The sequence below is a fragment of the Oryza brachyantha genome, chromosome 6, assembly GCF_000231095.2.
Source record: "Oryza brachyantha chromosome 6, ObraRS2, whole genome shotgun sequence".
Lineage (NCBI taxonomy): Eukaryota > Viridiplantae > Streptophyta > Magnoliopsida > Poales > Poaceae > Oryza > Oryza brachyantha.
The window spans coordinates 6,987,739-7,004,165 of record NC_023168.2 but is presented as its reverse complement, the minus strand read 5'-3'; the positions used below and the strand labels follow the sequence as shown (position 1 = coordinate 7,004,165).

The following is a 16,427-nucleotide window of genomic DNA, read 5'->3' as shown; positions in this document are numbered from 1 at the left end:
AGTTTATTTTTCAGACTTAGCTTTTAGATCGCCAAGTATATATAGAAAAAAATATTCAAAAATTATTTTTCGTTTGAAGCCCAAACAATCACCCTGATGAGTCAGACTACTAGAACCATTTATGTTTTTATGAGTTGGACTAGTATGGTCATTGGTCAAAAGATTTTGGTTTAAAAATAAGTTTTTGGATGGTTTGTTTTTAAAAGTAAAAATAAAAAAAATAAAATTGTCTTTGTGACTGATTTACACATGTGTCTATATTGCTGAAAGTGATGCAGTGATGGAAAGGTGCTAGGTGCACTGTATTGATACCTCGAGTGGTTGTAGTCTTGGTCTTTTTTTCTTAGCAAGTTTGAGGGGCTCTCTCTATGCCTACCAACTCTATTTTAGTTAAGCATTCACACCACCATTCAAATTTGATTATCCATATTTTCGTTTGGATAACAATCTAAGCTAGACTTATTAGTTCATATATGTTTTATTAATACTTCATCCTTCATATATGTTTTATTAATATTTTGTAATGAACTTCTCTCATGTTGTTTTTACTCGCTTCTCTTGAGATGTGATGTTGAGATATAGGGTGAGGAGAGAGAAACTTCATATTTGGAGTTTCTCTTTTCAATTTGAATAATACTCTATTTTTTAAGGATGGAACGAAATATGTGCTGGAATAATTTTTCCCTCACATATTCTATTTATAAGATGACAATGGTAATAAGTACCTGCTGGTAATGCTCCTAGTCCCATCTACTCCCTCCATACTTAAAAATAACTTTTAGGGATTAGTATAGACATTGAGTTGTTTAGATTTATTTTAAAATTTTGATTCTTTGTGGAGATAGAGGAAGTACTATTGTAGGGTCATATTTCCTGGTAAAACCATTTTTCATGTCAATAAGTTACCATACAGATGGGATGTGTGTATGTGATGCGATCCAGCGTGGTGCTAGCACTAGGTGGAGATATACCTAGATACAAAATTGAACAATTTTACAGTCCTGAGAAGATATTAAGAGGTACCAAATTTTACACTAAAACTTTGATACCTCTCAGTACCTATTCAAGTACTCTAAAATTACTAAACAAAATTTCCATTTCATTGGGTCTTTTTACTGATTTGGACCCTAGTTGTACCATGTATTGGTGCCGTATAGGGGTGGATACTGAGTTGGCTCAGCTCAGCCTAGCATGTCTCTCTTCTGATGATCCAAACGAGCTAAAAGGCTGGCTCGTTTGTTGGCTTGATCGAGACAGCTCGTTTAGCTCACAAGCCAAAAGAAGAAGAGCATATGTGTATCAGTGTGTATGCCATGGAAGGGGCAGAACGGAAGCTCATTGGGGGCAGAGGCCAAACGAGGATGTGATGTTCACCAAACGCCTTCAGAGAGATGTGCCACTAGGCCCACTACACGTAGTGGATGGCTTGAAGCAGGCCAAGCCACAATGTTGATATTGAACACAACATTGTCATGTCAACTGCTTCCTCTCCACCCTCTAGTTCCTATGCACTGTCTCCATCACCATCAAAATTTCAATATACTACCTTCGTCCCTAAATGTTTGATGCCATTAATTTTTTTATACACGTTTGACTCTTCGTCTTAGTCAAAAAATTTACATAATTATAATTATTTTTATATCATCTTATTTATTATTAAATATACTTTTATGCATATATAGTTTTATATATTTGACAAAAAATTGAATAAAACGAAGAGTCAAACGTGTATTAAAAAGTCAACGGTGTCAAACATTTAGGGACGGAGGAAGTATATCCTATCCAGAGCCGAGATTTGAGCTTCACTCACTTGCCGTTGTCGAGGATCGACTCCCATCCTGTGAGGAATAGGCTACCGCCGTAGAACTCCTAAGCCCTTATCCCTCCTCCATCGCCAGAGCTCAAATCTAGGACCCCTCCTACTCTTGTTGCTATTGGGGCTTGACCCCCTTTCCCTTTGGAGCCCGAACAGCTGCTACCACTGAAGCTGAGACAACATATACGTGTGGGTGACAGTGGACAGTAGGACTGTGGTCGGCTATGGCACAAGGGCATCATGAGAAGAGGGCTAGGGGTGCATGCGTTAGGGCATGCACTATGGGGCGCACTCTCTCATGTGCCACCCAAGCCCAGACCACGAATAGGCTACCTAACCTACAGTGTAGGTAGCCCAAGCAAATCTGAGGGAGCAGACTTAAAGAATTGGGATGAGATTTCGCCTCCTCTCTGGACGAGGCGACGCGCAGAGATTGTTGACTCTACAGTGCGGCTCGTAGCTTGAGCTCAGCAGCTCTACGCGCGGCTTCACGTCGAGGGTGTGGTATCCTCCTTAGGAGGCGAATGGCTCTGCAGAGCGCACATGCAAGCCGAGCTGGAGCCACCGCACCTACGTGGCGAGCTGGAGCCGTGCGCCACATAGGTGCACTGTGAGTGCTCTTAGGTGGGGGAGAAGGAGACGAGTATCGTTGCATGGGCACTGATGGCTACCTATGCTTGCCTATGTCCTTCCTGGATCCTGCTAAGGTACTGTATTTTTTCTTCTCCTTGGGGTTATTGTGGGCTGCTATTGGGCCCATGGCTTTGATGGGTTCTTGGCTGCCTGTAGTTGTAGGGCTCTAGCTCGTTTGATTCCTGAACAGCTTGCAATTCATCTCTTTACAAGCATTGTCACTTAGAGTTGTTATCTCGGTTCCACTAAACCGTTGATCCAAATGAACTCTCTCAAAAATTGCAGATAGGAAGGTCATGTTTTTATTTGAAAAGTTTTTGAATGTCAGCTGGATCAGCTTAATCAGGTTGAAACCATGTGTCAAATTGAAAGGTATTTATTCATCCAAAATTACCATTTGAAAGTTTCATCGTGCGGAAGCGCCGATTGAATGTTTTGATTTGATTAGTGTGCTGAATGAAAGTTTCCTTGTTTTGAAGTTTTTTGATATTCAAGTTCAGCATTGTACCTTATTTAATTAGGCAGTGGCTTACTTAATTAGGTCTCATTAATTGAAAAAAACTAATGAAACGTAATAATAATGCAAAAATCCATCAGCCACGTCACAATAAAAATCAGTTATCAGTCAAATGCATTCAATAGCTGAATAGTCGACCCCAAATGTTTGCACAAGCAAGTGAAATGAACAAAATCAAGAAATATTGTGTCCCTCCCGATGAGTAATGCGTCCTTTTGTTGTCCACCTTAACGTCTCATCAGGACACTCCACGTTTCCCTGTATGGCATCTTAGTAGAAGATGATTGTGGCAACGGCAGTAGCTACGCCGGCGATGGCAGCACCGGTTCGGAGAGCAGCAGCACCTGAGTTATCGGCGTCGGCCACATCAGCAGCAGGTCCATCGGGGGTGGGGCCTGCCACGGCAGCAGATGGCTCAGGGGGGCTGGATGCCTCGCTCCCAGCAACCACAGGTGCCTCAGAGCTCTTAGTGGTCGGTGCGGTGGCGGCGGTGGGTGGTGGTCCGGCCTTCCTCGGTGCCGGTGCGATAGTAGCCGGTGCCTTGGCAGGGGTGGCGCCATTTGATGCCCTTGGCGACTCTGCTGGGGCTTGTGCCGCCTCACTAATGACGGCAAAAGCGAGGATGGAGAAGAGGATGACGATCGTGGCACGCGACATCGTATTACTGGTTAGGGATGGCTGATGGCGATGCCACAGCGAAGGTGGGGGGGGTGTAGGATTTTTTTTCCTTGACTTCGTGGGGGGTGAATTGGAAAGGTGAAAAGTTGAGAAACTTATAGGGAGGCTGGTGGCAGCCGGGAGGGGGTCAGAGGATGAGAGGAACTCGCGGGAGAATTGCTGGAGGAGAGGATCGGTGGCTCCCCGGCTGTTGCGCGCCAAATTTTGAAAAGGCAGAGGCACTCTTGAGGGTAGATGGTGCATGCATTCAGTGACCCATTTGTACACCTGCTGCAATCATGGAATTATTGGGCTTTTTTGTTTTTCATTAGGACAGGCAGTTTTATTTAGGCCCAGAGATTCGTGACACTTATCAAGCCCAAAGGAGCATTTTGTATCAAAGGTTCAGAGTACATTCAACCATGGACAATGAGTATGAAAAATAAAATCAGCAACTGTCTGGGATTATATATTTCAGGTGGTTATCAGAAAAGGAGGCCTACAAGTTCACTGATTTGACAATGGAGAGCTCAGAACTGAATAAACATTATCCCCAATTAAATAAGTGTCCAGTTTCTAGTGCTTGATCGATTACCGTCAGTACGGTCTCACACGAATAAACTCGATCAAGCACACATACACATAATTACATCAGCAATTCAACATTATCATACATACACTAGAATATGCACTTGGCGCATCATAGCACAAGGACCTGCAGTTTTAACCGTGCCTCTGCAGCTAAATTCAGATGCTCCTCGTTTGGGTTCTCTCTTGCTGCAGCAAGAGCTCCGGCATATGTAACCCTTTCTTGCTCTATCTTCTCAACCTCAATCTTGTCGATTTCGCTCTGACATAAAAACGTGTAATGCTTAGTTCAAGTGACTGCTCAAAATTCAATGCCGAAAATCGTCAGTCTTCATCAAGTCAAAATTTCTGCGGGTAGCCACCTTAGTAAACTTGTAGAATCAAATGACTTACATATCTCCAGAAATTTGATCCGATTATAATGTTAGTATAAATTGTAAATGGATTTCCTTGGGTAACCCAAATATCAACCATATATCATGGTTTTCAAATTTCAAACACCAATACGACTCGATTTCGGGCTAAAAACTTTTACATGATTATTTACAGAGAACACTGTTTTTAACCATGAGCATGGTAACAATATTTTCAAATAAGCTAATTACCACACCTAACATAAATTTTACAGTGAATGCTACATTGCAACTTTATCCTTAGTAAAAAGCTAGGAGGCATAGAGCAGTGTTGATACATGAACTTGGGTCTCTAGTTAAACTTGCATCAGTCAAGAAGTAGTGTCAGAAGGCATAGATCAAGAATGTTTACTTACCGCTGATTGAAGTGACTCTAATTCATAAGATGATGGCAAGCTACCATCTTGGAGATCACCTGAAACGTTCTCCGAAATTTTTTCAAATAATGCCATCAATGAACCTATCTCAAATTCCATATTAGAGACATCCCCTTGAAGATCTTCTACTTTCTTATTTGATGTCCTCACCTCCCATTCTAATTTCTCTAATGATGCTTGCTTGTCTGCAAGCATAATCTACAGAAGAAAGTAGAACAAACATGTTACATGATTGTACAGGCTTTTAGCACTAAATCAAATATTTAACACAAGAGAACTGTCAGCACAAATGATTTTACCAAGGTCGAGCATATTATTATCAGGTGACCAATAAGGTCGTAAATTGACAAGCAAACAAAACTTTGTATGAAGAATACATGTTCTATTAAATTGAATGGCAAAAGCTTGAGTGTGCACATTTTTATTGTTTCTTATAATTATACATGAGCTAATCATATTAAAAAGTAAAGGTAATAAATTTAAATACTTCCATGAACATCGCTGAAAAAAATCTAAATAGTGATTGTGCAAATTCTAGGATAACATATGAAAAGAACAAATGTGGTAATGAATGAACAAAGCTCAGAAACAGAATTGAGTTAATGCAAGAACATAAAGTACTACTGGCACAACTGCCCAAGCAACTGCTCTATGGTATGTTATTTGTCTGATTTCTTGAATTCCGAAATAAACATAGCAAATAATTGTGGTGTGACCATCTAGAATGTAGTTAAGCATCTCATTCATTTCTTTATTTTGTAATTCCAGAGGCAAAACAAAGCATTCCGACATTCTTTAGAGATCAGAATGAGCATCATCACAATAAATTGGAAGTATTGGAAAATAAGCATTTGGTAAAAGAAAAGAAAAGAAGGATAATAGTTTACAGGTATAAAATATGACAAAATGCAGTGGCAGGTGGGCTGCCAACTTACCTTTGCATTGTGCAACTGAGAATTGGTAGATTTGATCAGTGCTTCTTTCTCGGCGACCTGGCGTCTCAGCTCATCAACAGTCGAATATAATGCATTCATCTCACTCACCGAACTCTCAGCGGATTTCAGTGCTTCCTCTTTCTCAAGAAGTGTCTTCTGCAGCTCTTCAATCTGGTCGCGTAGCAAAACAATCTCATCCTTGTCCTTGGGTTTATTTTCTCCTCCCAACAGACTTATCGGCGCAACGGTGCCATTCTCACCGTTGGAATCCGTGGTGCTCTTCTTGCCCGTCTCTCCAGGATCTCTCCTCTTTTTCACCGACACACTTTGCGGTGACTTTGCACCTTTTAAATCCGCGTTCTACAAGATGAAAGCATCCATCTTGGAACGATCATTATGAAAATCAAAGAGAAAAGCAAACAGGAGTGTTCATGCTCGACAAAGAACAGAACAGACCGATCTAGGACACCCTTTTCTTTTTTTGAAATAGAGGACACCCTTTTCTCAACAGTGCTACCTAAAGCAAAATGATCAACTTTGATAACCCTGCAAGATCTACTTCTAAAAATCATACTAGCATGAACATGAAATTTCCTAGCAAATCCTAACTACTAAACCCTGACACATAAACCACTCACATTCAGAAAAAAAAAAAGCATATAAAACTATAGCAAAGCAGAACAAAACTACCATATCTGCACCATCCAAAACAGAAAAAAAGAAAGAAAAAAGAAAGCGGGGTTGCCACCTTCTTGGCCGGCGCCGGCGTGTACACCATCGACGCGCGCCTCGAGTACGACGGGTTCGACCTCCGGTCCTGCACCCCCACCAAAGCAAAACACCCCACGCCGGTGAGATCTGCTCCGCTGACAACGCCCCGCCCCGCCCCCGCCGACGCGAGGAGAAAACTCACCATGAGCGACTCCACGAGCGGCACCATCTCGACCAGGTTCTTGAACAACACCCGATCCACGCTCCTCCCGTCGCCGCCGCCGCCATCGCCGCCGGGGGCCGTCTCCGGCGGCCTGGTGGATTGGTCGAGCATTCCTTCCGCCTCCTCGTTTCGAATCCCGACCCGAACTCGAAACGGAAACGGAGAAGAAAAAAAAAGGGAAAGAAATAAATGGATTGGGAATTTGTGTAGTTGGGTTTGGGAATTTGATTCCTCGAGGTCGAAGGGAAGGGAAGGGAAGGGAATGGGGAGTGGTTGGGGAATGGAGATGTGGGTTTAACGCCACGAGACGTTGGATTCCGACCGCTTGTGGTGTGCCATTTAACTGTTGCCACTTGAAATGACATCTAACATATTTATTATCTATTTATTCATAATATATGAAATGACACCTAACATATTTATAATCTGTTTGTCCATAACATATGGGCTTTTATATGTCTATGATATATTGGTCCAGTAATAAATATATTAGTATTATTTTTAAGAGTGGCGAAATGTTAATTATTCTGTAGATAGGATAGGGAAGTAAGCTTTAACTGCTTTGGTAAAGGGAAAGGAGGTGCCACTGGTGTGTGGGCCCACTGCTGATTACTGAGACCATGCTTGCTGCTTCTATATGATATTAAATATGCTGCTGCAATCATGATTTGCAATGCTTTTTACGAGCATGACTCCGATTAGGCTGCTTTCATTTCCTACATGAAAATAAAGATTATTTGTTTTTTCTTTACATACTGAATCTAGCAAACAATTATAAGAGCAGGTATAATAGCAGACTATAAGCTAGCTATAAACATATTTTAAGGAAATAAGAGATGAGAGGGACGATGAGTGGACTACAGATTTATAGCCAGCTATAGCACGGATTGCAAGACGCAGTGTGTATATGATAGATGAGACATAGTAGTATATGTTTTATAGATAACTATTTTATGAATTTGCTATTATATTGGATAACTATTTTATGAATTTGCTATTATATTGACTATAGATGAATTAGAGCTAGTAGTTGGCTATAGATAAATTGGAGCTAGTAGTTGGCTATATTATTGAACTTGCTATAAGGGTATGAATAAAATAGATAGAACTTTAGACCATTTTCCATTGATCTTTAATATAAAATTTAAGAGAGATTTAGTGGAGACTCTTATGGTGGTGTAGGCTTGAGCCTCCATGGTAGATCCAACTCCAATACTAGACTAACAGTTATTCGACTATAGAGTTAAAATCTATTTTAGAAATATAAGATGATAAATTTTTTTGTGAATATTTCTTTGTAAAAAGAAAAATATACCTTTTAGCAGTTCAAGAAGTATAAGTGTAAAACTGAGAAAAAAATGATAATAATCAGCGAAAACAACAGATATGAACAAACGGAGGATTTACATATGAATGGATGTATGGTACGTATTTATCCTTTGAAATGATGATTTGACACCGATGAAACTTGAGTTCGTAGGAGAATTAATTCTTTAGGACACATCAAGGGAACTGTTGTTCAAGTTTGGAGGAAAATCCTTTGTACAAGAGCTTCTTAATTTGGAAAACACAAAATTTACATGATTTTTTTTTATAAAATAGCTCAATTCCCGTGAATTTTTCTTCAAAATATTCCAACTCAAATTACCTATTCCCTCCATTCTATAATATGCTATTGTTTTTTGCAATGTCGGTATTTGAAATTTTGACTAATAATTGAACCAAAATATAATATTATAATGTTTGCAACTGAAAATATATTTATATAGTGTTAATCTTGCAGCAGTGGTTGATACTTATGAAAGGCATTAACGGTCAAAGTATAATATTAGTAAATAACTAAAATGTAATATATTTTAGAATGGATTCATTGGTTGAATTTTAGGAAAGGTTTATTTGTAGGAGGATACCAAATATGCAACCATATAAGGCCCTAAAAATTGTAGAGGCCTCTAAGTTGGACTTTGTAAGACAGGTATATGTACGCTTTGACTAGCATGTTCAAGTAGTTAGATGTACTCCATCACTTCAATTGAGGTTCTTTCATTGAGAGTGTTGGTTCTTTTTCTTCGTCTATTATCGATCATGTCACAACTCAACCAACACCACATGTTTAATGCACATTGCGCTCAACTTACTGCAACCCTACCCTCTGTGTTACCATGCCCTAATCTTTGTCTACTTCTGGTTTATATAGTGTTATTGTCACGTTATGTCATACATATCTACATAGCACATAGCATAGCATGAAGCACAACGCACCCCTAGTCGCCAGTGGCAATAGCACTTCACCTTCTAGTCTTGTTTCCTAGTTTCGTTTAATATTTTTGATGTTTACTAAATTATTTCAATATAGCAACTATGAAGCAGTAAATTCCACTCTAGCGTACACTTTAATGCTTAGTGGATTCTTAAATATTGCAATATGCATCACTACATTTTGTTCTGTTAATCATGGGCTAGTATATATTGTTAACATTTTATTTCATCGCTTTAAGTTTAGGTCTTGTTAGAATTTCTCATAAGATTTCCGAATTTCACGGGATGGCCCTATTTGAGAATAACAAAAAAGCTTGTTTGGACTTTTTTTTTTGGTGGAGGTGTCCGTGCATGTCTTGTTGCTCATAGTTAGAGGATATACATGGCCAATACGTAGATAAATAAATAAACTTAAGAGTAAAAACATTCACCCTATCTTTTAGCTTATGCTTATGTTTATAAACCAAAATTTAAACTTAAATTTAAATTTAAAGTTGATTATGGAATTTTTTTCACCAAAAGATTATTTTCTGGCCTTTGTCTTCTACAACAATCACCCCCTCTACGACATTTTTGCTGACCTTATAGTTTATTTAGTTCGAAATACAAAACCGAAAGACAAAAAAAAATCCAGTGCCGACAGAGGGTGTACGTATGTACATTGGAGAGCAGTTTGCAAGAGGCGATTAATAGTATAGTAGAGAGGAGGGCGGCCGGGTACGGGTAGCTAGCTTGTACGCCACTCAATTCTCCGTCCTGTACTCGATCCCCATGGAGACAAAGATTAGGCCGGCCGGACGAGGTACTGCTTAGCTAGCTGCTACGCATGGGCCCCTTTTCTTTCTCCCAAGTATCTGTTACTGACTTCTCAAACTGCTAAATGAGATATTTTTATAAAAATTTTCTATAGCAAAGCTATTTTAAAAATCATATTAATCCATTTTAATAACTAATAACTAATTAATCATATATTAATCTATTATTAGGTTTTTCACGCCGGTTAACAAACTAACCACTGAACACAGCCTTCTTTTAGTTTTTATTTCTTGTCTTTTTTATATGCACGTTTTTTTAGCTGCTGGCGTAATATGTATCTTATAAAATTGTTTTTATAGACATTTATCTTTTTAATTTTTCTAAAGTGGATATTCAATTTATAGTAGTGATTTTATCGTCTATATCATTAAATATAGAACAGATCAAAAAATATATTATATATAGTTTACAAAAGAGCACTCATTTTTCGCAGGCATGCTAACTGAATTGCTAAAGTGTGTATTTTTGTGAAAATTTACGATAGAAAAATTCTTTTAAAAAGTATATTAATCTATTTAATTTTTTATAATTAATAATTAATTAATTATATACTAATTTATTACACGTGTCAGATATCCGACCCTCCTTTTTACCCAGCGGAACGCGGACGTAGTTAGTTGGCGTGTTGTCATTTGGATTTTTGCGGGACGGCTGAGCGGATTAATAATTAATGATACAATGGCCGGACAAAATTCGTAATCACGAGTCGGACGCGATGCGTGCGGTGCGTCCATCCATCTGTACTCTGTACTGTACGTGTACGTGACCGCGCTGCTTGTACCTCAAACCAACCACCTTCGCGTACACACACGCACAGTTCGATCTCGATCGGCTCATCTCTCAAAATGCCGTTTTGTCCAAGCATGGACGTTTCTCCTGCTTTACCACCCTCACGGACCATTTTTAATATAAATTTTAGGGACACGATTAACTAAAGTGACATGTGAAACTAGGATAAAACACTTTTCTCTTCATGCATAGTTTTATCTATTATTGTTTTCTAGGTTACACGCAAGACACAAGCTATCTAGATAACTGTACATACAGAGTTTTATCTCTATGAAACTTATTTTATCTCCCTCTTCGTTAATACATGCCACATCATCAAAAATATCTACACGACACCCTATTTATTGCCCATAAAACTCCCATTAAGACTGGCCTTAGCACACCCGCGAATACGCTCCCTAACACACACTTAGAATGACGAAACCAATGATATATGTCTGCTCTCACTGATTTTTTTAGAAGACTTGTTTGCGTGTGTGTAAAATTTGTGACAACTAAGATTTAAACCTTGATGAGTGGAGTTGTTCACCTAGGACTCTACCACACACACATGTGCTTCCCCGCTCTTCTAATTAATTGGTATCACTGTCTTCTTTACATAGTATCCTCTTTGTTTGCTTCTCTATGCATTATGTCATTTTCCTTTTCCATGCTTTACCTAGTCTTCCATAAGTAATATGTTTAAGACATTTCTACTGATGTGCTTGATGACAATTTACTTGATCTTTCTTAGGTATATGCCATCGTTCATGTATCCCCACTTCCCTTTTGGAGCAATTCCCTATTATTCGACGACGAAGTTCTCTAATAAAATGGGTGAATAGCTAACACGAACTTTAAACTTTCGCTCGAAGCCAATTTAGTCGTAGGTGTTTTATTATAAAACTTATATATATGCTTCAAATAAGTACTTGAAGTTTATCATATGGCTTAATATATTTTCTAGTCTCATCGAAACACCACTTAGGTTGTGTAATAAAATAAGTGAATAGCTAATTCGGTCTTCCAAGGTAAATTTAGTCCCATACATTTTGTTAAAACTTATATATTGTCTAAATAAGCACTCAAAGTTCGTCACGTGGCTTAACATATTCCCTAACCCTACTGAAACACCACTTAGGTGTCCATGTCATTCATACCTGCATGGTTAAAATTAAAACGGAAAGGAAACATAAGGGGAAAAGAAAACGAACAAAAAGAATGTTGTGATAAGGACACACAACATGATCATTATGTTCTTTCTTTGTTTCTTTTTCAATGGTAAATGTATGGTAGGAATAGTGTTAACACCAAAATTTGGTACGATTCTTTAGTGATTCGGTTAAGGAAAGAACCGATCTATATATAGAAAGACCGAATTCAAGAAAGAATCATAAAGACTGAAGCAAGGCAGTCTTATACTTTATGAAAATATCTCTTGTAATTACACAAGATTAGTTATTTTCCTTTTCTTATTAGGAAAGTCTTATCTCGTATTTGATACGGACTTATATCAACCAGATGGTATACATATATACACCTAGGGGCCTTTGTAACCTATCTCCAATTATTAATACAATACTTCCGCATCACCAACATAGCAGTAGATTTCGTCGGGGCGAGCTCTCGGTCAAGCTGCATCGATTAGGTCTAACCTCCGACACTTGAGTGAGTTCTCATCATCCTGATAGTCATATCACCTAGATTAGAACTTTCTCGGTTAGGTCCAATATTTTGATCTAGTTTGTCTGATACTGGTTATAATATCAGTTTTAGTTTAAGTTATTATGGTATCTTCAATCTTTCTAGTTAGTCACCTGGTAATTGTATCGGCTCGATTGAGACTTTCTTGGTTAGGTCTAATATTCTGATCAAAACCTATATAATTGCTAGTGATTGCTAGGTTAGTTTTAAGTTACTCTATTATCTTGAATTTGTATGGTCAACCACTTTGAGTGATTTACATTGACTTGATATTTATTGTTTGATACTTTCAATCTTGTACTGTTTCGATTAGGTCCGATATATCATATTGTATTTATCAATAGTTTACATTGAGTTAATTTATTTTGCTCATCGTTTTATTGGAGTTCTAGCTAATAAGTTATTAGACATCGGCTTATCAAATAGATCGCCTGCCTAGTTGGCTGTAGCCGATGATACATGCTAGTCTTGCATACTCATTGTATTTATATCAATCATATAGCCGATTGTCTTACTATAGTGCTCATAGGTCAATTGGCTAGTCTTAGCAAGTCCTATTGACCCACCGATCGATTAACTATTTGATTTAATTCTTTCTATTCTCCTTGTTAATTATAAGGTCAAATTGACTGGCGCGTCCCAAACCTCAATGATCAAGGACATGCACTGGAGTTAAGCAGACCTCCTAGTTCACGTGTAAGCGTGAGTTTCGTATAACAACAGAGCAATTTTTGCTTCAACAAATAGATATTTCAATTTTAGCCATGCATACGAGGATGACATGACATGTCTACGTGGTGTTTTTGCTAGGTCCAATCGCTATATAAGCTGGATGAAAAATTTTGGAGACTTGTTTAGACCCTATAAAACATCAAGAACTAAATTGAACTCAAATCAAAAGTTTGGGGATAACATTGGCTATTCACTCTAATAGAAAATACTTGAAAATGGTTATATATCACATGCATAATTACAAGGGTATAACACATATATCGTCATATATAGAACTTAAGTCAATTTTCCTTGCAAAGAAGATATCAGCACCATAGTCACTATACATCTATACCAAACCATACTTTCGCCAACAACTTCAAACTATTGGAGGTCATAGCTTTGTTAGATGTGAACTTGGTTGCCAATAGCTCCCTGTCAGAGATCTCCCCTGTTGGGAATGTTTTGTTGGTAATGAAGTCTAATTTTGACAACCTTTTTTTTATTTTGATCTTTGCCAACAATGCCCACTATCATAATCATGACTATTAGATGATGGTCAAATACACTCAATATTTGTAAAACCCTAACAAAATTGTTAGCTTTGGTGTTTGTAATGTAAACACCATCATATGACATCAAGCTTGTGGAGTATATGACGGCTCTGGGCATCATAATGTAAGCCTTATCTAACTATAAAGGAAGGAGTTGGGTTGAACCTTGTAATTAGAGATTGATTATTAGGTAGACCTTGACAATTATGTTGATATGTATTCCAAAGCTAGTGATAAAGTCTTAGCAAGTACCTCCTTTACAAGATTAGGGAATCTTAGTTGTGTTCAGTTTGGGTTTTGTGCCTCTCAACTTATAAGATGGTAAAGGGTCCCGAGATTGGAGCAACCAAAACACAAACCACTAGACACAAGCAATACAATCTAGTAGACCCCTTCCAAATATGAGTAGATTGCCTCTCATCGAGAGCCTCAACTTGTATAAATCTGCTCGTTTTTAGTCACCATCTTGTTCTAGATTCAACATGTAGCCCCATAGTCATTATTATTAGTGCTCCAAGTATAAACAAAGCGCCAAAATCCATGTTGTCAAGTTAGATTGCTTCAATCACTAATGCTTCCTATATGATTCTCTAACTAGGATTTGTAGTCGGAAAGCTATACAAGCAATCATGATAATCCAGTTCACCAAATACATGTAGGGCTTACTATAAGTGGATGAACACCAGTAGCAGAGATCTAATGGGACCCCTTTAAGTTCAGCTAGGGGTATGAGTGTGCCTTGAGTTTCATGTGTGATGCGAAAGAGAGCGATGTAAGTGTTGATAGGATCTAGCCATGAAGAGACACAATACCCTACTTAGCCTCGAGTCCTCTGTCCTTTCATGGTTTAGGACCTCCTCTTATATACCATGGGGTGCCTAAGTGACCGAACAAGGGAAGTGAACGTGAAAATACACCCGTTAGGTTACAATTCAGCTATGATTAGTTTGGATGGCATGCATGCCCTAATAGGCATACTTATGCGGAGTCGGCAAACAACCTCCATCGGTTTTTGCACCCCCTCAATTGTCAACTTGTCTTGTTGTGGTGGTATGCCATGGAACAGAAACGTCAGTGCACATACACCTGCCACATGTCCTAGTCACTACCTGATCATGCATAGATGATATGGCGTGACACATATGGGCTTTTTTTACCATCTCATGGCCCACCTACCAGCACTCAAACAAAGTAGGCGAACAAAAATGGGATTGTCTAGGATTTTGACCATGCACAGAATGATACACAGAACAAGCTTCGATTATTTCATGTAAGTTGATTATTACAACTCTAGAGGTTATAAAATTCAAAGTAAAGAGATCCTTACAAGAAAAACTACTAAAAGACTCCATAGGCAAAAGCTCAAGTGTAGACCAAGCCTAGATCAAGTCTTGATCTTAGAAGATCCCATCACCTTTTGGATTAATCTATATGTCAAATTTATGCAAGAATGAGTACTTGCGTACTTAGCAAGATATAATCTAGTTGAATTAGAAAAATACATAAAACGATACAATAAGTAAAAGTAATAATCATTTAAAAACAACATCTCACCATCATACCTCCAATAAATTTTATATTATGAAAACTAATTATACCAGAAGAATATAGAATCACCTAATGACATAACTCCAAAGACCGGAAGTACGACACATTCGAATGATTTAAATCACATCTACAGAGACTGCCCAGCTTTACCCACATGATAAAATGAACTGATCAGGGTCAAAAAAACATAGTCGTTCAAAAAGTCCCATCTACTACTAGTTACTGCCCAGCAGATACTTGGACTATCTTAGTGGTCGAACTCTTTCCAGCGCCTAAGCAAGGTACTTTATCGTTACACTTTCATGGTTGCCCACTGTTGTGTAAACGTGATAGCCTAGCACCTCGTGCCCCTTCCGTATTTTACAACCTAGCCTGCTTATTAAAACCAACCCTATGCCAAGGTTAAAATTGGTCGTGTGGACATACGTCAACTATATCATTTTTCAAGGTATAATGGGATTATTTAAATCCATGGATCCACCATAGTAGCACAGTTCATGCATATACCACATATGCATAACCTCTCATCACAAACCAATTCCACTGGATCCTTAATAATTTATAACGGGTTTTCAAAGAGGATAACCACATGAAATGATACCTCCATGTATCCTAACATGTCCCCAGACAACACCATAAATCTCAACATAACTTCATACGATGATTGTGTACTAAAATGCAATTTAATATGTTCCACCACATTGTTATTCTGAAGTATGAAATTACATGCAATGCATAAATGCTTTTAAATAAAAAGGATTTACTAAAAACCTATAATGCATGAAATATAAATTATGGGTTTTTATATGAGCAAAATTTTAGTATTTCTTATACCTATTTACTAGGTGTAAACACTAAATTTTGGTAAAATTCCTTGTTGGATTCGGTTAAGGAAAGGACACGATCAACCGATGGTAAGTTTATCTAGAAGAGTCCGAATGCAAGGAGAAACCGTGAAGAACAAGGCATGGCAGATTAATTCTCTAGAGTTAGAGTCTGACCGGGACTTGTTGTTTCCTTTTATCTATTAGGAAACGTGTATCATATCTAATAAGGACTAGAGTTAGACTCCAATCAGAACTAGTTATTTCTTTATTATCTATTAGGAAACGTGTTATCGTATCCGACATGGATTAGTATCCACCCATGGGTATAAACATATATGCTCGGGGTCATTGTAAATCATCTACATCTACA

General features: G+C 38.2%; 2 protein-coding genes across 2 annotated transcripts; both read right to left on the bottom strand.

The window, feature by feature from the left end:
- Nucleotides 1-3,027: 3,027 nt before the first annotated feature.
- Nucleotides 3,028-3,705, bottom strand: LOC102710031 (classical arabinogalactan protein 11-like). The gene has a single exon (XM_006656823.3). The coding sequence runs from the start codon at nt 3,621-3,623 to the stop codon at nt 3,237-3,239; it is 387 nt and encodes a 128-aa protein (XP_006656886.2). The 5' UTR covers nt 3,624-3,705; the 3' UTR covers nt 3,028-3,236.
- A 448-nt stretch (nt 3,706-4,153) lies between these two features.
- LOC102709750 (protein MICROTUBULE BINDING PROTEIN 2C) lies at nt 4,154-7,125 on the bottom strand. Its single transcript, XM_015838256.2, has 5 exons — nt 6,850-7,125; nt 6,685-6,753; nt 5,937-6,296; nt 4,981-5,199; nt 4,154-4,473 (listed from the first exon to the last, which is right to left on the bottom strand). Exons 1-5 carry the CDS (start codon nt 6,979-6,981, stop codon nt 4,324-4,326), a joined length of 930 nt encoding a protein of 309 aa, XP_015693742.1. The 5' UTR covers nt 6,982-7,125; the 3' UTR covers nt 4,154-4,323.
- Nucleotides 7,126-16,427: the final 9,302 nt, after the last annotated feature.